At 48.1% G+C, this 21,121-nt stretch overlaps 1 protein-coding gene across 1 annotated transcript in view; it reads right to left on the bottom strand.

The window, feature by feature from the left end:
* Nucleotides 1-21,121, bottom strand: part of LOC134910021 (ras-related protein Rab-4A) — a 308,271-nt gene that overhangs the window by 256,414 nt on the left and 30,736 nt on the right. Inside the window, exons 3-4 of the mRNA XM_063917561.1 lie at nucleotides 7,282-7,396; nucleotides 135-197 (exon numbers count right to left, since the gene is read on the bottom strand). Coding sequence (XP_063773631.1) covers nucleotides 135-197; nucleotides 7,282-7,396 — 178 coding nt within the window. The remainder of the gene's footprint in view (nucleotides 1-134; nucleotides 198-7,281; nucleotides 7,397-21,121) is intronic.

Genomic DNA, 21,121 nt, shown 5'->3' on the forward strand with positions numbered 1-21,121 from the left:
AGTGTTTAATATTTAGAGTTTGTATCTGCATTTTCTCATTGTTGTGTGTAACTACAAATCTCAGCATGGTAGCACCTCTCATGTTTAAAATTAGGGTGTGCAGTCCAAGACCCCCTTCCCCCAAAATAATTTACCTGGTGATGTCATATACGAGTAATGCACCAGCAGCACCTCTGTAATAGCTTCTTGTAACAGACCTGGGAAATAAAGATTAATATGTTGAGGTTTTGGAGGTATAAGAGGCATCAAAATGAAGTGTACACACACGTATATATGCTGTATTTAAAAGAAAAAAAATATTATGTGTTATGATTAAATTACATAGCGAACATTCTGCTTAATTAAAAATGCTATATAAAAGTCCAATGAACACTAAACCCCTATCATAACTGTTCCATATATTGTTGGGTGGAACTAAAAGATCTACAACTAACTTACATTCATGGCAATGTAATATGCATATGTAATCACTGATGAATATGCTCCTAACCTGGTATACTTTATACCTGAATAGAGAATACTTATTTGCAAGCAAAAACAAAAAAAAACAAGTACGATTTAAAATAGATTTTTTTTTCCACAGTGTGTTAATCTCCGATGGTGATAGGGCAGATATTTTCATTTCTCTGCATAATAACAGGTCCATTCCTTCTCCGGACAAAAACCTGTGCATTAGACCATCTCATCCTATTATTTATACAAATAGGTGCACATTCCCCAAAGCACAACTAGCTGGCACAAAAAATAAAGCAGCAAGCTGGAAAAAAAATAATACAGTATTCCAATTATATCAGGAGGTGTCACAAAGGTGGGACGGTTGCCCCTAATGTAGACGGATTATTAAAATCACATTTTAAAACACACAAACTGAAAGCAAAAAAATGAGGTAACTAATGGTCTAGTAAATTGGCAGGGAAAAGAATGGCTACATGGGTCACAGGAATTGGATGCAAAAAGGAAATGACTCCAGCTTTCTACCTTCGGAGACAGTCTGGTACAGTGGCACAAGTCTGTATGCCATAGTTATTTAGACTGGCCCCTACACTAGTTCTGAAAGATTAATTTTAAAAACTGTAGGTATAACAATATTCTTTATATGCTGATCCAAGTATTAACCATTACTGGAAAATTTGGATAACACTAAAATAAGATTTTACTCACCGGTAAATCTATTTCTCGTAGTCCGTAGTGGATGCTGGGACTCCGTAAGGACCATAGGGAATAGCGGCTCCGCAGGAGACTGGGCACAACTAAAGAAAGCTTTAGGACTACCTGGTGTGCACTGGCTCCTCCCCCTATGACCCTCCTCCAGACCTCAGTTAGGATACTGTGCCCAGAAGAGCTGACACAATAAGGAAGGATTTTGAATCCCGGGTAAGACTCATACCAGCCACACCAATCACACCGTATAACTCGTGATACTATACCCAGTTAACAGTATGAATAATAACTGAGCCACTCAACAGATGGCTCAACAATAACCCTTTAGTTAAACAATAACTATATACAAGTATTGCAGACAATCCGCACTTGGGATGGGCGCCCAGCATCCACTACGGACTACGAGAAATAGATTTACCGGTGAGTAAAATCTTATTTTCTCTGACGTCCTAAGTGGATGCTGGGACTCCGTAAAGACCATGGGGATTATACCAAAGCTCCCAAACGGGCGGGAGAGTGCGGATGACTCTGCAGCACCGAATGGGCAAACTCTAGGTCCTCCTCAGCCAGGGTGTCAAACTTGTAGAATTTAGCAAATGTGCTTGACCCCGACCAAGTAGCTGCTCGGCAAAGTTGTAGAGCAGAGACCCCTCGAGCAGCCGCCCAAGAAGAGCCCACCTTCCTCGTGGAATGGCTTTCACTGATTTAGGATGCGACAGTCCAGCCGCAGAATGTGCAAGCTGAATCGTACTACAGATCCAGCGAGCAATAGTCTGCTGTGAAGCAGGAGCACCCAGCTTGTTGGGTGCATACAGGATAAACAACGAGTCAGTTTTCCTGACACTAGCTGTCCTGGAAACATAAATTCTCAGGGCCCTGACTACGTCCAACAACTTGGAAGCCTCCAAGTCTTTAGTAGCCGCAGGCATCACGATAGGTTGGTTCAAATGAAAAGCTGATACCACCTTAGGGAGAAACTGGGGACGAGTCCTCAATTCTGCCCTATCCATATGGAGAATCAGATAAGGGCTTTTACATGACAAAGCCGCCAATTCTGACACACGCCTGGCCGAAGCCAAGGCCAACAACATGACCACTTTCCACGTGAGATATTTTAATTCCACGGTTTTAAGTGGCTCAAATCAATGTGACTTTAGGAAATCCAACACCACGTTGAGATCCCAAGGTGCCACTGGAGGCACAAAAGGAGGCTGAATATGCAGCACTCCCTTAACAAAAGTCTGAACTTCAGGTAGTGAAGCCAGTTCTCTCTGGAAGAAAATCGATAGAGCCGAAATCTGGACCTTAATGGAACCCAATTTTAGGCCCATAGTCACCCCTGACTGTAGGAAGTGCAGAAAACGGCCCAGCTGAAATTCCTCCGTTGGGGCCTTCCTGGCCTCACACCACGCAACATATTTTCGCCAAATGCGGTGATAATGGTTTGTGGTCACTTCTTTCCTAGCTTTAATCAGCGTAGGAATGACTTCCTCTGGAATGCCCTTTTCCTTCAGGATCGGTGTTCAACCGCCATGCCGTCAACGCAGCCGCGGTAAGTCTTGGAACAGACAGGGCCCCTGCTGCAGCAGGTCCTGTCTGAGCGGCAGAGGCCATGGGTCCTCTGAGATCATTTCTTGAAGTTCCGGGTACCAAGCTCTTCTTGGCCAATCCGGAACAATGAGTATAGTTCTTACTCCTCTTTTTCTTATTATCCTCAGTACCTTGGGTATGAGAGGAAGAGGAGGGAACACATAAACCGACTGGTACACCCACGGTGTCACCAGAGGGTCCCTTGACCTGGCGCAATATCTTTTTAGCTTTTTGTTGAGGCGGGACGCCATCATGTCCACCTGTGGCCTTTCCCAATGGTGTACAATCATTTGGAAGACTTCTGGATGAAATCCCCACTCTCCCGGGTGGAAGTCGTGCCAGCTGAGAAAGTCTGCTTCCCAGTTGTCCACTCCGGAAATGAACACTGTTGACAGTGCTAACACATGATTTTCCGCCCATTGGAAAATCCTTGTGGCTTCTGCCATCGCCATCCTGCTTCTTTTGCCGCCCTGTTGGTATACATGGGCGACCGCCGTGATGTTGTCTGACTGGATCAGCACCAGCTGGTGTTGAAGCAGGGGTCTAGCCTAACTTAGGGCATTGTAAATGGCCCTTAGTTCCAGAATATTTATGTGTAGGGAAGTCTCCTGACTCGACCATAGTCCTTGAAAGTTTCTTCCCTGTGTGACTGCCCCCCAGCCTCGAAGGCTGGCATCCGTGGTCACCAGGACCCAGTCCTGTATGCCAAATCTGCTGCCCTCTAGAAGATGAGCACTCTGCAGCCACCACAACAGCGACACCCTGGCCCTTGGAGACAGGGTTATCAGCCGATGCATCTGAAAATGCGACCCGGACCACTTGTCCAACAGATCCCACTGGAAGATCCTTGCATGGAACCTGCCGAATGGAATTTCTTCGTAAGAAGCTACCATCTTACCCAGGACTCGCGTGCATTGATGCACCGACACCTGTATTTGTTTTAGGAGGTCTCTGACTAGAGATGACAACTCCTTGGCCTTCTCCTCTGTGAGAAACACTTTTTCCTGTTCTGTGTCCAGAACCATACCCAGGAACAGTAGACGCGTCGTAGGAACCAGCTGCGACTTTGGAATATTCAGAATCCAGCCGTGCTGTTGTAGCACTTCCCGAGATAGTGCTACTCCTACCAAGAACTGCTCCCTGGACCTCGCCTTTATAAGGAGATCGTCCAAGTAGGGATAATTATAACTCCCTTTTTGAAGGAGTATCATCATTTCGGCCATTACCTTGGTAAATACCCTCGGTGCCGGGGACAGACCAACGGCAACGTCTGGAATTGGTAATGACAGTCCTGTACCACAATCCCGAGGTACTCCTGGTGAGGAGGGTAAATGGGGACATGCAGGTAAGCATCCTTGATGTCCAGTGATACCATGTAATCCCCTTCTTCCAGGCTTGCAATAACCGCCCTGAGCGATTCCATTTTGAACTTGAACCTTCGTATATAAGTGTTCAAGGATTTCAATTTTAGAATGGGTCTCACCGAACCGACTGATTTCGGTACCACAAACATTGTGGAATAGTAACCCCGGCCTTGTTGAAGGAGGGGTACCTTGATTATCCCCAGCTGGAAGTACAGCTTGTGAATTGCCGCCAGTACTACCTCCCCTTTCTCCGAGGGCAGCAGGCAAGGCTGATTTGAGGTAACGGCGAGGGGGAGTCGCCTCGAACTCCATCTTGTATCCCTGTGATACTACTTGCAGAACCCAGGGATCCACCTGTGAGCGAGCCCACTGGTCGCTGAAGTTCCCGAAACGCGCCCCCACCGCACCTGGCTCCACCTGTGGAGCCCCAGCGTCATGCGGCGGACTCAGAGGAACCGGGGGAAGATTTTTGATCCTGGGAACTGGCTGTCTGGTGCAGCTTTTTTCCCTCTTCCCTTGACTCTGTGCAGAAAGGAAGCGCCTTTCACCCGCTTGCTTTTCTGAAGCCGAAAGGGCTGTACCTGATAATACAGTGCTTTCTTAGGCTGTGAGGAAACCTGGAGGTAAAAAAAAAAATTTCTTCCCAGCTGTTGCTGTGGATACGAGGTCCCAGAGACCATCCCCAACAATTCCTCACCCTTATAAGGCAGATGTGCCTTTTAAAGTCAGCATCACCTGTCCACTGCCGGGTCCCTAATACCCTCCTGGCAGAATGGACATTGCATTAATTCTGGATGCCAGCCGGCAAATATCCCTCTGTGCATCCCTCATATATAAGACTACGTCTTTAATATGCTCTATGGTTAGCCAAATAGTATCCCTGTCCTGACAGGGTAACAGACCCCGCTGCAGCAGCACTATCCATGCTGAGGCAATTGCAGGTCTCAGTATAGTACCTGAGTGTGTATATACAGACTTCAGGATAGCCTCCTGTTTTTTATCAGCAGGCTCCTTCAAAGTGGCCGTATCCTAAGACGGCAGTGCCACTTTTTTGACAAACGTGTGAGCGCCTTATCCACCCTAGGGGATATCTCCCAACGTGACCTATCCTCTGGCGGGAAAGGGTACGCCATCAGTAACTTTTAGAAATTACCAGTTTCTTATCGGGGGAACCCACGCCTCTTCACACACTTCATTCACTCATCTGATGGGGGAACAAAACACTGGTTGCTTTTTCTCCCCAAACATAAAACCCCTGTTTTGTGGTACTCGGGTTAATGTCAGAAATGTGTAATACATTTTTCATTGCCGAGCTCATGCAACGGATGTTCCTAGTGGATTGTGTATATGTCTCAACCTCGTCGACACTGGAGTCAGACTCCGTGTCGACATCTGTGTCTGCCATCTGAGGTAGCGGGCGTTTTTTGAGCCCCTGATGGCCTTTGAGACGCCTGGGCAGGCGCGGGCTGAGAAGCCGGCTGTCCCACAGCTGTTACGTCATCCAGCCTTTTATGTAAGGAGTTGACACTGTCTGTTAATACCTTCCACCTATCCATCCACTCTGGTGTCGGCCCCACAGGGGGCGACATCACATTTATCGGCATCTGCTCCGCCTTCCACGTAACCTCTCTCATCAAACATGTCGACACAGCCGTACCGACACACCGCACACACACAGGGAATGCTCTGACTGAGGACAGGACCCCACAAGTCCTTTGGGGAGACAGAGAGAGAGTATGCCAGCACACACCAGAGCGCTATATAATACAGGGATTCACACTTCCCACAGTGATTTTTCCCTTATAGCTGCTATAATACACAATTTTGCGCCGAAATTTAGTGCCCCCCCTCTCTTTTTAACCCTTTGAGCCTGAAAACTACAGGGGAGAGCCTGGGGAGCTGTCTTCCAGCTGCACTGTGAAGAGAAAATGGCGCCAGTGTGCTGAGGGAGATAGCCCCGCCCCTTTTTCGGCTGACTTTTTCACGCTTTTTATGGATCTCTGGCAGGGGTATTTTTCACATATATAGCCTCTAGGACTATATATTGTGATTAATTTGCCAGCCAAGGTGTTAATATTGCTGCTCAGGGCGCCCCCCCCCCAGCGCCCTGCACCCATCAGTGACCGGAGTGTGAGGTGTGCATGAGGAGCAATGGCGCACAGCTGCAGTGCTGTGCGCTACCTTGTTGAAGACCGAAGTCTTCTGCCGCCGATTTTCAGGACCATCTTCATGCTTCTGGCTCTGTAAGGGGGACGGCGGCGCGGCTCCGGGACCGAACGATCGAGGTCGGGTCCTGTGTTCGATCCCTCTGGAGCTAATGGTGTCCAGTAGCCTAAGAAGCCCAAACTAGCTCCAATCAGGTAGGTTCGCTTCTTCTCCCCTTAGTCCCTCGTAGCAGTGAGTCTGTTGCCAGCAGATCTCACTGAAAATAAAAACCTAAAATATACTTTATTTTCTAGGAGCTCAGGAGAGCCCCTAGTGTGCATCCAGCTCAGCCGGGCACAAGATTCTAACTGAGGTCTGGAGGAGGGTCATAGAGGGAGGAGCCAGTGCACACCAGGTAGTCCTAAAGCTTTCTTTAGTTGTGCCCAGTCTCCTGCGGAGCCGCTATTCCCCATGGTCCTTACGGAGTCCCAGCATCCACTTAGGAACATCTTTTCTCTGACGTCCTATTATTATGCTCCGTATGTTCTGGAAAGCTAGAATCATTAATATTGGGGAGCTCTCCCAGACTTTAAAGAAATCAGACTATCGGAGCAAAGGGAGTGGTCCCGATGCTTTATGATGTGATTGACCATCATATCAATAAGAGGGCAGCACTACAATTATGTGTTACATGGTGCCATACCCCACACACAATGTAGACAAGTACGTGATATTTGTGTTTGTATACCGTATGATACAGCTGGATTCTCCGATGTCTCACCATAATATTAAGATATACAGTTATACTGAATTAGATCTGTGTATAGACAGAAACAGCAAACAACCCCCTCCCCCATTAAATTTAATAGCACAGTGAAATATTCCCCAGGCCGTGAACACTACACGCTGACTCGAACCTAAACTTGTAGATTCCTTTTAGTATCTAATATTTGCTTTGTTTTAGGTGCAAATCAACTTGAAAGCACTTTAAAAGCAAACAAAAGGTAACAAGCATTCATACCTGAATCTCTCTTGTCCTGCTGTGTCCCAGATCTGTAATTTCACATATTTACCACCAACGTTTATAATCTTTGAGCCAAATTCCACCCCTATTGTGTGATTAGAGTCATCCTTAACTGAAAAAAAAGGTAAACACAAATATGTAAAAGTAAAAAGTATTAAAATAGCAGCTATAAGTCTAAAGGCGTGGATTTGCTTAGGCATTCCAGCATATTACAGGTTGAGTATCCCATATCCAAATATTTCAAAATACGGAATTTTTTGAGTGAGACCAAGATAGTGAAATCTTTGTTTTCTGATAGCTTAATGTACACAAACTTTGTTTAATACACAAAGTTATTAAAAATATTGTATTAAATTACCCTTTCAGGCTGTGTGTATAAGGTGTATATGAAACAAATGAATTGTGTGAATGTACACAAAGTTTGTTTAATGCAAAGTTAAAAATATTGTCTAAAATTACCTTCAGGCTGTGTGTTTAAGGTGTATATGAAATATAAATGCATTCTGTGCTTAGACTTGGATCCCAACGCCATGATCCGCATTTCCCCTCTCTGACGACCACCTGCTCTCCTTTAACCTCTCTCTCTGCTTCCCCATCTCTACCTCCTAAGGCTACCATCACTAAGCGTAACATTGAGGCTATTGACACCACATTCCTTTCCTCCGTTTGACTCGCTTCTCTCTCATGCCCTGAACAAGCCACTTCCATATACAATGCATCCCTTGCTTCTGCTCGACTCTGTCGCTCCACCAACCACTATTCACCCTCGCAAATTAACGCCTCAATTCTGGCACACCAAATGCACCAGATATCTGAAAAAATGCTCACATACTGTTGAACGACACTGGAGGAAATCACGCTCTAAGGCAGACTTCCTCCATTTCAAACTTATGCTCTCATCCTTCAGTGCTGCCCTTTCTCTTGCTAAACAGTCATACTTCAAGAACCTCATCTCCTCCCAGTCTTCAAACCCCGGCGCCTCTTTGCCACTCTCAACTCACTCCTCTGCCCACCTCCACCTCGTCTCCCTTCCTCACTCTCTGCTCTTGACTTTGCCACTTACTTCACATCCAAAATTGACTCCATACATCAGGACATCACACCAGACCATCAGTAACCAGCCTCCTCCTATCCCTTACCACCCCTCCCCATCCCTCTCACCAAATCTGACATCTTTCTCCCATGCATCTGGTGAGGAAGTCAAGGCCCTCATTCGTTCCTGGCCCCTCACCACTTGACCCTATCCCCTCCCGCCTCCTCCCTCCGCTACCTCTCTCCTTCTGCCTGTTCCCATCTTTCCCACCTTCTCCCTCTCATCAGGCACTGTCCCCTCTGCCTTCAAGCATGTACTCATCTCTCCCATTCTTAAAAAAACCTACCCTTGATCCAAACACTCTCTCCAACTACCGACCCATCTCTCTCCTCCCTTTTATCTCCAAACTCCTACAGCGTATTGTCTACAACCGCCTTACTTCCTTTCTTTCCTCACATTCACTGCTTGACACATTTCAGTCTGGCTTCCATCCTCTCCACTCCACTGAAACGGCCCTTACAAAAGTATGCAATGACCTCCATGCTGCTAAATCTAAGGGACACTACTCTCTACTTATTCTACTTGATCTCTCTGCTGCTTTTGACACTGTGGACCATCCTCTCCTACTGCAAATCCTTCACTCCACTGGTCTGTGTGATACTGCCTCTCTTGGCTGTCTTCCTACCTCTCTGACCGTTCATTCTCTGTCTCCTCTCATGACTCCATCTCCCCCTCACTTCCACTAACTGTAGGTGTACCCCAAGGTTCTGTCCTTGGTCCTCTTCTTTTCTCTCTCTATACGTCCTCACTAGGTAAGCTCATTAGTTCTTTTGGTTTCCAATATCATCTCTATGCTGATGATACTCAAATCTATCTTTCCTCTCCAGACCTCTCCCCTGCTCTCCTCACTCGTATCTCCAACGGTCTCTCTGCTATCTCTGTTTGGATGTCCCAGCGCTCTTAAACTTAACATGTCTAAGACTGAGCTGATCATCTTGCCTCCCTCCAGCATAACCTCACCACCTACAGTCTCATTATCTATTGATGGCACAACTATCTCCTCTTGCCCCCAAGTACGCTGTCTTGGAGTAATTCTTGACTCCTCCCTCTCCTTCAAAACCACACATTCATCACCTCTCACAAACCTGCCGTTTTCATCTAAAAAATATTTCCAGGATCAGACCCCTTTCTGACCCAGGATGCTACTAAGACTCTTATCCACTCACTGGTCATCTCAAGACTGGACTACTGTAATATCCTCCTGACTGGCATTCCTGACAAAATACCTCTCCCCACTCCAATATATCCTCAATGCTGCTGTCCGGCTCATTTTCCTCACCAAATGCACTACGTCCACCTCTCCTCTCTTACAAGCCCTTCACTGGCTCCCCTTCCCTTTCAGAATCCATTTCAAGCTTCTCACACTCCCTTACAAAGCCCTCACCCACTCCTCTCCCATCTACATCTCTGACCTCATCTCCCTGTACACTCCCACCCGTCCTCTTCGCTTTGCTAATGCACGCCGACTCTCCTGCCTACGGATTACTACCTCCCACTCCTGCCTCCAAGATTTTTCACGTGCTACACCACTTCTCTGGAATTCCCTACCTCTCCCCCTCAGACTCTCCACCTCTCTACAAAACTTCAAACGGGCTCTCAAAACCCACTTCTTCACCAAAACCAGCCAAATCTCATCCTAACCCTCTGTTGCACGCTCTCTATGTACCCCATCTGTTTCACCCCGTCTGTCTACCCCACCCCTTTGGAATGTAAGCTCTCACGAGTAGGGCCCTCTTTCCTCATGTGCTTATACTTTTTCTTACTTTAATAATCTTCAACTGCACCAAATCCAGCAGTCTTCTGCCACCTGATACTTATTCCAGTGTCACCTGCTGATGTAGCTATGTTTATTTACCCTGTACTTGTCCTATATTGTAGTCAACTGTAAGTTGCTGTTTTCCTGTGTGATTATTTGTTTATGTACTCTGTAATTGGGCGCTGCGGAACCCTTGCGGCGCCATATAAATAAAGAAGGATAATAATAATTATTAAAAAAATAAAAAAATGTATAATAATAATAATAATAATAATAATAATAATAATAATAATAATAATAATAATAATAGTAGTATGCAATTATTCCAAAATACGGAAAAATAGGATTTGAATTACCTACCGGTAAATGCTTTACTCAGTCCGTGGGGGATACTGGGATTCCATTTAGTACCATAGGGTATGGACGGGTCCACTAGGAGCCATGGGCACTATAGAAGTTTGATTAGGTGTGCTGGCTCCTCCCTCTATGCCTCCCCTACCAGACTCAGTTTAGGAAACTGTGCCCGAGTAGACGGATATACTTTGAGAGAAGGATATAGAAAAGGAAAGTGGTGAGATTTTGAACCAGCACAACCATAACAAGAAGAAAGCCATGCTAATCAACACTTGTAAACAGTAACAGCAACAGCTGAACCAAACATTACTTAACCAAGTAACAGTGTAGGAAGTACGAAGCAATGGGCGGGCGCCCAGTATCCCCTACGAACTACGAGAAAAGGATTTACCGGTAGGTAATTAAAATCCTATTTTCTCTTACGTCCTAGGGGATACTGGGAATCCATTTAGTGCCCTGGGGAAGTACCGAAGCTCCCAAACCGGGTGGGAGAGTGCTGAGATTCCTGCATAACTGATTGGCCTCTGAGGACACTCAGTTTGGTCAAAGTAACGAACTTGTAAAATTTAGCAAACATGTTCGAACCTGACCAAGTAGCTGCTCGGCAGAGCTGTAAAGCAGAGACACCACGGCCAGCTGCCCAAGTAGAACTCACCAACCTAGTAGAGTCGGCCTGAGCAGATTTTGGAACCGGCACGCCTGCCGTGGAATAAGCATGCTGGATAGTGAGCCTGATCCAGCGTGCAACTGACTGCTTAGAAACAGGACACTCAATTTTATTGGGATCATAGAGAACGAACAGCGAGTCCGATTTCCTGTGACAAGCAGTTCACTTTACATATACCTTCAAGGCCCTTACAACATCCAAAGACTTTGAAGTACCAGAGGTGTCTGTACCAACCGGAACCACAATATAACGAGTTTTATGGTAAGAACTTACCTTTGTTAAAACTCTTTCTGCGAGGTACACTGGGCTCCACAAGGAATGGACAATGGGATGTAGAGTAGGATCTTGATCCGAGGCACCAACAGGCTCAAAGCTTTGACTGTTCCCAGAATGCATAGCGCCGCCTCCTATATCACCCCGCCTCCCTGCACAGGATCTCAGATTTTAGTTAACCAGTCCAATGCAGTAGCAGGAAAAGAGACGACAACGGTTAGTAGCCACAACACCGCATTCTCACGACAGGAGACGTGTCAGCGGCTAATGCCATACCAACCCAAAGAAGCTAAGTGCGTCAGGGTGGGCGCCTTGTGGAGCCCAGTGTACCTCGCAGAAAGAGTTTTAACAAAGGTAAGTTCTTACCATAAAACTCGTTTTCTGCTACGGGGTACACTGGGCTCCACAAGGAATGGACAATGGGGACGCACTGTAGCGGGCACAAGAACCCGGCGTCCAAAGGAAGCATCCTGGGAAGCGGCAGTATCGAAGGCATAGAACCTTATGAACGTGTTCACAGAGGACCATGTAGCCGCCTTGCACAATTGTTCAAGGGTCGCACCACGTTGGGTCGCCCAAGAAGGTCCAACAGACCGAGTAGAATGGGCCTTAATGTGATCAGGAACAGAGAGACCAGCCTTCACATAAGCATGTGCAATCACCATTCTAATCCATCTGGCCAGAGTTTGCTTGTGAGCAGGCCAGCCCCGTTTGTGAAACCCAAACACAACAAAAAGAGAATCAGATTTCCTAATAGGAGCAATTCTCTTCACATAGATACGGAGAGCCCGCACCACATCCAAAGACCGCTCTTTGGGAGACAGATCAGGAGAAACAAGTGCCGAAACTACAATCTCCTGATTAAGGTGGAACGAAGAACCCACCTTAGGTAGATAGCCGGGACGAGTCCTAAGAACCGCCCTTTCACGGTGAAATATCAGATATGGGGAACTACAGGACAAGGCACCCAAATCCGACACTCTTCTAGCTGAAGCAATAGCCAGCAGAAACACCACCTTAAGGGAAAGCCACTTAAGGTCAGCTAAACCAAGAGGTTCAAACGGAGACTCTTGTAACGCCTCCAAAACCACCGACAAGTCCCAAGGAGCCACAGGCGGGACATAGGGAGGTTGGATACGCAACACGCCCTGAGTAAAGGTATGCACATCAGGTAAGGTCGCAATTTTTCTCTGAAACCACACCGACAAGGCACATATTTGAACCTTGAGGGAGGCCAGACACAGGCCTAAGTCCAGGCCCTGCTGAAGAAACGCCAACAACTTGGCTATACTAAACTTGGAAGCGTCATAATCGTTAGATGCGCACCAAACAAAGTAAGAATGCCAGACCCTATAGTAAATCCGAGCTGAAGCCGGTTTCCGGGCCTGCAACATAGTTTGAATGACCGCCTCAGAAAACCCTTTAGCCCTTAAGAAGGAAGCTTCAAGAGCCACGCCGTCAAAGACAGCCGGGCTAGGTCCTGGTAGACACAGGGGCCCTGAACGAGGAGGTCAGGGCGTTGTGGAAGTAGAATTGGACGCTCTGACGATAGGCATTGCAGGTCTGAGAACCAGTGCCGTCTGGGCCATGCTGGAGCTATGAGAAGCAGAATTGCTTTTTCTTGCTTGAACTTCCGAATTACCCTAGGCAGGAGTGACACCGGAGGGAACACGTACGGCAGCCGAAACCTCCACGGTACCGCCAGCGCATCCACGAATGCTGCTCAAGGATCCCTTGTCCTTGCTCCGAAGACCGGAACCTTGTGATTGTGTCGAGGTGCCATCAGATCTACGTCTGGAAGGCCCCACCTTTCCACTAGCAGTTGAAACACTTCTGGATGGAGGCCCCACTCGCCGGCATGCACGTCCTGACGACTGAGAAAGTCCGCTTCCCAATTCAGGACTCCCGGAATGAATATTGCCGATATGGCTGGTAGATGGCGTTCTGCCCACTGTAGAATCCGTGAGACTTCCTTCATTGCTAGTCGGCTTCGAGTGCCGCCTTGATGATTTATGTAAGCCACTGTGGTGGCGTTGTCAGACTGTACTTGAACAGGACGGTTCTGAATTAAATGCTGGGCTAGGTTCAAGGCATTGAAGACCGCCCGCAACTCCAGAATATTGATCGAGAGGTGCGACTCCTCCTTGCTCCACCGCCCCTGAAGGGAGTGTTGCTCCAGCACCGCGCCCCAACCTCTTAGACTGGCATCTGTCATCAACAGGACCCAGTCGGATATCCAGAACGGACGGCCCCTGCACAGTTGTTGGTCCCGGAGCCACCAGAGCAGCGACAGACAGACCTCCGGAGTCAATGAGATCATTTGAGACCTGATCTGGTGAGGCAGGCCGTCCCATTTGGCTAGAATCAGCCTCTGGAAAGGGCGAGAGTGAAATTGAGCGTACTCCAGCATGTCGAATGCTGACACCATGAGGCCCAGCACCTGCATCGCCGAATGTATCGACACTTGCGGACGAGATAAGAAGCAACGAATCCTGTCCTGAAGTTTCAGGACTTTCTCCTGAGACAGGAACAACCGCTGGTTGTGAGAGTGTCCAATAGTGCTCCCAGATGCACCATGCTCTGAGCAGGGATCAGGGATGACTTCTTCCAGTTGATGAGCCACCCGTGGGCTTGCAGAAACCAGACCGTCACATCTAGATGACGCAGGAGAAGTTCTGGGGAATTTGCCAGGATTAACAAGTCGTCCAAATACGGCAGTATCCTGACCCCTTGACGGCGGAGTACCACCGTCATCACCGGCATGACTTTTGTAAAGACTCGCGGAGCCATTGTTAAACTAAAAGGCAACGCCCGAAACTGGTAATGGCAGTTGCCAATCGCAAATCTCAGGTATTGCTGATGAGACACTGCTATATGAGTATGCAGGTAAGCATCCTGTATATCCAGGGAGACCATGAAGTCCCCAGGTTCCAAGGCCAGAACTATAGAGCGAAGGGTTTCCATCCGGAACTTGGAAACCTTCACAAACCTGTTCATGCCTTGAGGTTGAGAATGGGCCGGGAGGACCCATTCAGTTTCGGGACTAGAAACAGCGGAGAATAGTACACCCGGCCCCTCTGCGCAAGAGGCACCTGTACTACGACTCCTGTATCCAGGAGGGTCTGTACCACCGAATGTAGAGTGTTTGCCTTTGTCTTCTCCAACGGGACATCTGTCTGGCAAAATCGATGAGGGGGTCGGTTTTTGAAGGCTATGGCGTAACCTCGAGTGACGACTTCCCGTACCCAGGCATCTGAAGTGGTCTTCAACCATTCCTGGGTATACCCTAGAAGCCGGCCCCCCACCCTGGGACCCCCCCAGAGGGAGGCCCGCCCCGTCATGCGGCAGGCTTATCTGTCTTGGAAGCTGGCTGACGGGCTGCCCAGGCTCTTTTGGGCTTAGGCTTACCAGGTTTGGAAGTGCGGGCCTGCTTGTTGTATGCCTGACCTTTTGCTTTACCTGAAGGAAGAAAGGGGCGAAAGGAAGTACCTTTAGCCTTCGACACAGAAGGAGCAGTACTTGGCAGACAGGCAGTTTTGGCAGTAGCCAAGTCAGCCACAATCTTATTTAAATCCTCCCCAAACAGAATATCTCCCTTAAAAGGGAGTACCTCCAGGGTTTTTCTAGAGTCCAGATCCACAGACCAGGATCTCAGCCACAATATCCGGCGAGCCAGGACTGTCGTAGTAGAGGCCTTGGCTGCCAGGATACCGGCATCAGAAGCCGCCTCTTTAATATAACGAGACGCTGTGACAATATAAGACAAGCATTGTCTAGCATGGTCAGAGGAGATTTCAGCATCTAACTCCAAGGCCCATGCTTCAATGGCCTCTGCAGCCCAAGTAGCTGCAATAGTGGGCCTTTGTGCAGCACCCGTGAGGGTGTAAATCGCTTTCAGACAACCCTTCACACGTTTATCCGTAGGCTCTTTTAGAGACGTGACAGTGGTGACCGGTAGAGCTGAGGAAACCACCACCCTAGCCACATGCGAGTCCACTGGAGCAGGAGTTTCCCAATTCTTAGAAAGCTCCGGCGCGAGGGGATAGTGAGCCAGCATCTTCTTTTGAGGCACAAACTTCGTACCCGAGTTTTCCCAGGGTTCCTGACGTATATCAATTAGGTGGTCAGAGTGCGGTAAAACTTGTTTAATCACTTTCTGACGCTTGAACCTATCTGGTTTCTTAGGAGGAACGGATCATCCGTAATCTGTAAAATTAACTTAATAGCCTCCAAGAGATCAGGAACATCCACATGTGAACCACCCTCCCCATCAGCCGCATCTGAGGCAGAACCTGTGGGGTCAGTGTAAGTGCCGTCTTCATCCGACAAGGTGTCAGTGACAGCAGTGGATTGTGAGGAGACCAGCGCTCGCTTAGAGGACCCCTTGGACGTAGGCGAGCGATGGTCAGACTTTTTAGTAGTCAGGGACTGGCAGGTTAGCTGCAGGGACCACAAACGGTTGTACCGGCATTGAGGGTCCCATAGGGGGTGTTAGTTTATGAACAAGCGTATGCAGAAGCGTGGAAAAAGCGGCCCACGGCAGGTCATTATTTGCCCCTGTTGCCACCGTCCCACTGGGGGGCAAGGCGCCTCCAGAACCAGAGCCCAAAGCTGCTATATTCGCCTCATAGGTATCTGTGGCTTCAGCAACACCGGCAGTGTGTATAGCCACAGTGTCCACCGCCAGCGCGCGCGGCCCGCCTCCCACTGACCGCGTCAGATCGCGATAAAGACCGGGTCCCGCAAGCGGGACCCACTTACCACCTCCCGAAGCGCGGCCACGCGATCCCGGAGAGCCCCCATCGTGTGTACCTGACAAGAAGAAAACCGGAGCCTCCTGCTGTAGTTACCCGGCAACCAGGGCTCGGGAGTGTACAGCGCCGCTGGGGAGAGCTGGAGCTGCAGCAGTGACTGTCCACTGACATGTAACACTGCTGCTGCCCTTCACTTTTTTCCTCAGAAAAAAAGCTCTTCTTAGGGCTGCCTGGAGCAGCCCCTCTGTTAAGTGCCTGCTACTGCAGCACCAACTACAAAACTGAGAGGCGGGGTGATATAGGAGGCGGCGCTATGCATTCTGGGAACAGTCAAAGCTTTGAGCCTGTTGGTGCCTCGGATCAAGATCCTACTCTACACCCCATTGCCCATTCCATGTGAAGCCCAGTGTACCCCGCAGCAGAAAGGTTGGTTAATGTGAAACACAGACACCACCTTAGGAAGAAATTGCTGACGAGACCTGAGTTCAGCTCTGTCCTCATGGAAAATTAGGTAGGGGCTCTTGTAAGACAACGCCCCCAACTCCGACACACGTCTTGCTGAAGCCAATTCCAACAGTGTGACGGTCTTCTATGTGTGGTACTTTCCGTCTACCTCCTGTAACGGTTCAAACCAGTCCAAATGGAGGAACTGCAGCACCAAATTGAGATCCCAAGGTGCCGTGGTAGGCAACATGGGAAGTTGGATGTGTAGCACACCTTTCAAGAACGTCTGGACCTCAGGGAGAGAAGCCAATTGTTTCTGAAAGAAAATAGACAAGGCCGAAATATGGACTTTTATGGAGACTAGACGTAGGCCCGCATCCACTCCCGACTGCAGAAAAAGCAGGAAACGTCCCAGATGTAATTCCACCGCAGAATATTGTCTGCTCTCACACCAAGAGACATATTTCCTCCAGATACAGTGGTAATGTTTACACGTCAACCCCTTTCTGACTTGGATCATAGTCGGGATGACCTTGTCAGGAATTCCTCTCCTGGCTAAAATCAGCCGTTCAACTTCCATGCCGTTAAACGTAGCTGCGCTTAGTCGTGATAGATGAACGGGCCCTGTTGCAGAAGATCCTCGCGAAGAGATAGAGGCCACGGATCTTCGAGGAGCATCTCGAGGAGCATCTCGAGAAGATCCTCATACCAGGCCCTTCATGGCCAGTCCGGAGCAATGAGAATTGCTTGAACCTTTTCCCTTTTATTCTTTTTAGAATTCTCGGGATCAGAGGAAGTGGGGGAAATACGTACACCAGCTGATAGACCAACGGAGTTGTCAGAGCGTCTACCGCCTCTGCTTGTGGGACTCTCAACCTGGAACAATACCGCTTGAGCTTCTTGTTGAGTCGAGAGGCCATGTCGATTTGTGGATATCCCCACCGACGTGCCAACCACTGGAACACCTCCGGGTGAAGGCCCCATTCCCCCAGGTGCAGGTCGTGTCTGCTGAGGAAGTCTGCTTCCCAGTTGTCTACTCCCGGGATGAAAACCGCCGACAAAGCCACAGCATGAGTTTTCACCCAGAGGAGAATTCTTGACACCTCTGACATTGCGGCTCTGTTTTCGTTCCGCCCTGTCGGTTTATGTACGTCACATTGTCCGACTGGACCTGAATAACCTGATTCTGAAGAAGAAATGCGGACTGCTGAAGGGTGTTGTAGACAGCCCTGAGTTCCAGGATGTTTATTGGAAGGACGACTTCCTGACTTGACCACCTTCCCTGAAACTGCACCCCCTGGGTGACTGCGCCCCAACCTGTGAGACTTGCGTCTGTGGTTAGCAGAATCCAATTCTGAATCCCGAACCTCCAACCCTCGACGAGTTGAGAAGTCTGTAGCCACCACAGGAGAGAGATCCTGGCTTTTGGCGACAGACGAATCCTCTGGTGCATGTGAAGATGCGATCGTACCATTTGTCCAACAGATCCAGCTGGAAGAGCCTCGCATGAAACCTTCCGTAATTAATTGCTTCGTAAGAAGCCACCATTTTCCCCAGACGGCATATGCAGAGATGCACTGATATTCTAGTCGGCTTCAAGACAGCCCGAACCATCGACTGTATTACGATCGCCTTTTCCAAGGGAAGAAATACTTTCTGAGACTGTGTCCAGTATCAATACCAGGAACTGAAGCCTCTGTGTTTGTTCTAGGTGAGATTTTGGAAGGTTCAGAATCCACCCATGATCCAGTAGTAGTCTGGTTGAGAGGTTAATGTTCTCCAACAGTTGTTCCCTGGACTGTGCCTTTATCAGATCGTCCAGGTACGGAACTATATTCACTCCTTGTTTGCAGAGTAGTAACATCATCTCTGCCATCACTTTGGTGAACACCCTCGGTGCAGTGGAGAGACCAAACGGCAGGGCCTGGAACTGGTAGTGACAGTTCTGCAGTGCAAACCGTAGATAAGCCTGATGAGGCGGCCAGATCGGAATATGAAGGTACGCATCCTTGTTATCCAGAGACACTAGGAATTCCCCCTCCTCCCGACCTAAGATCACCACTCTCAGAAACTCCATTTTGAAATTGAACACTGGTAAGTACGTGTTCAACGACTTGAGTTTCAGAATCGGTCTTACTGAACCGTCCGGTTTTGGTACTACAAACAAGCTGGAATAGTACCCCTTGTTTTGAAGATGAGGTGGAACTGGAACAATGACCTGGGACTGTAACCGTTTTTGAATGGCGTCCTGTAAGGTTATTCTTGCCTCTTGTGAAACTGGTAAGCCTGATTTGAAGAATCTGTGAGGTGGGAGCTCCTGGAACTCCAGTCTGTAGTCCTGGAATATAAGGTCTATGATCCTAGCACGATCTTGTCCAGATGTGACTGAAGACTGAAGAATTTTAGCCGGGCTCCCACTTGATAGTTTTCCAGGCATCGCGGTCCACAGTCATGTGGAACGTTTTGAGGGTGCAGGGCCTTAACTCTATTCCTGTGAACCGGCAGTAGCTGGTTTCCATGGTTTACCTCTAGCACCTCTGGTGGCGGCAGAGAAACCTCTGGCCTTGCCCCTAAACTTGGTCGTCCGAAAGGACTGTAGGTTGGATCCTGAATAGCAGTGACGTGCGGTGGGGTGAGGCTGAGCCTTTCCTGTCATACTTACATTTGTGTCAGAGTTTTGACTGTGTAAAGTATATGATAAATACATAGAATAGGTTAGAAATATATCCTTTGCATTATTCTAATAATTTTTATAGGCAAAACTCTGGAGTAAAAAGTCTATGGCAGATGAGGCAGTGCCACACCTACCTATCTTTTCCGCTCATCTCTGATCAAAACTCACCAAATTTCCAGGAGTTTATACTGCTGCACCTGTGTATAATACCTAGATGTACCCTTTGACTCATATTGTGTGTAAATCTGGTCCTGGGGTCAGCTAGTGCCTCCTGAGCCATTTAACTCACCGCACGTCCCTGCTGAATAGGACTTCCTAGCTGGAGGAGTTGCAAAAGGTAGGGATGTGGACTTACCAGCAGTAGCTTTGGAGATCCATTTGCCCAGTTCATCTCCAAATAAGGCCTCGCCTGTGAAAGGTAGGCCTTCCACTCCTTTCCTGAAGTCCGCATATGCAGTCCACTGGCCATAAACCCCTGCGTGCAGACACTGCCAAAGCTGTAGTGCATGTATTAAGCAAGCCTCTCTCTTTTATGGCTTCCACCATAAAGTTTGCAGAGTCCTGTATATGCTGCAGGAGCAAAATAATCAACCCTTGAGGCAAGGTATCTAACCCCTCACTTAGGTTACCCGACCATTTAGCAATGGGTCGCGTAATCCATCCACATGCTATAGTGGGTCTCTGGGCTACCCCCACAGCTGAATACAAAGATTTGAGTGTAGTCTCAATTTTGCTATCAGCAGCGTCTTTTAGGGAGGCTGCACCCGGGACAGGCAAAACAATCTCTCGTGAGAGCCTGGAGACCGATGCATTCACTACCAGTGGAGTTCCCCATTTTTTTTCCTATCCTCAGAAGAAAAATTTTAAGATTACAACAATCTGTCAGAATTCGTTTGGATCTCCCAGTGTGAAAACATATTAGTAGGGACTGAGGTTCACGGAATAATAACTAGTTTATTAAAGCAACGTACAACTGTAAACAATAAATATAAAGCAGGAATAACTAGAGAACACAAAGGGAAAACTGAGGGGACATGGGATGCCAGGAAACTGAGTACATGAGAATGATGTAGACTGTGGTAGAGTATGCACGTACCAGGGTTGCAGGATTGCACTGTAGCTTGACTGCAGGACTGCACTGTAACTGGAACACAGGATGGCACTGATGATTTGTAAACTTGTGAACGGTGACTAAAGGTGCTGATGAGTTAAGGAACTTGTGAATGATGATTTAAGACACTGGTGATTTGCAGACTTGTAAATGGTGACTGAAGATGCTGATGAGTTAAGGAACTTGTGAATGATGATTGAAAACACAGATGATTTGCAAAGTTGTAAGCGATGACTGAAGACGCTGATGATTCAAGGAACCTGAGAATAATGGTTAAAGACACTGGTGGTTTACAGAGTAGTAAATGGTGACTGGAGACGCTGATGATTCCAGGAACTCGAGAAGAACAATTAAAGACACTGGTGGTTTGCAAAGTAGTACACAGTGACTGGAGACACTGGTGATTTGCAAAGTAGTACACGGTGACTGGAGACACTGATGATTCTAGGAACTTGAAAATAATACTTAAAGACTCTGAAGCAGACACTGACTCCCAGCACACTGATGACCGAGACACATTAAAGTCCAGAAGCTGCTTGAGAACGCTGGAAGCTGTGCAGCAGTTAATGCTGGAAGCACCGGAGACACTGGGGTAGACTGCGGAGAAACTCGCCGGGAACAAGAGCACTGGCAGTTCTTTGGTCTATTTAGCAGCAGAGATCAGCATGACCAGGAGCTGTAACAATCTTGACTCGATAAACTGGCACCAGG

This window comes from Pseudophryne corroboree, chromosome 4, assembly GCF_028390025.1.
Source record: "Pseudophryne corroboree isolate aPseCor3 chromosome 4, aPseCor3.hap2, whole genome shotgun sequence".
NCBI lineage: Eukaryota > Metazoa > Chordata > Amphibia > Anura > Myobatrachidae > Pseudophryne > Pseudophryne corroboree.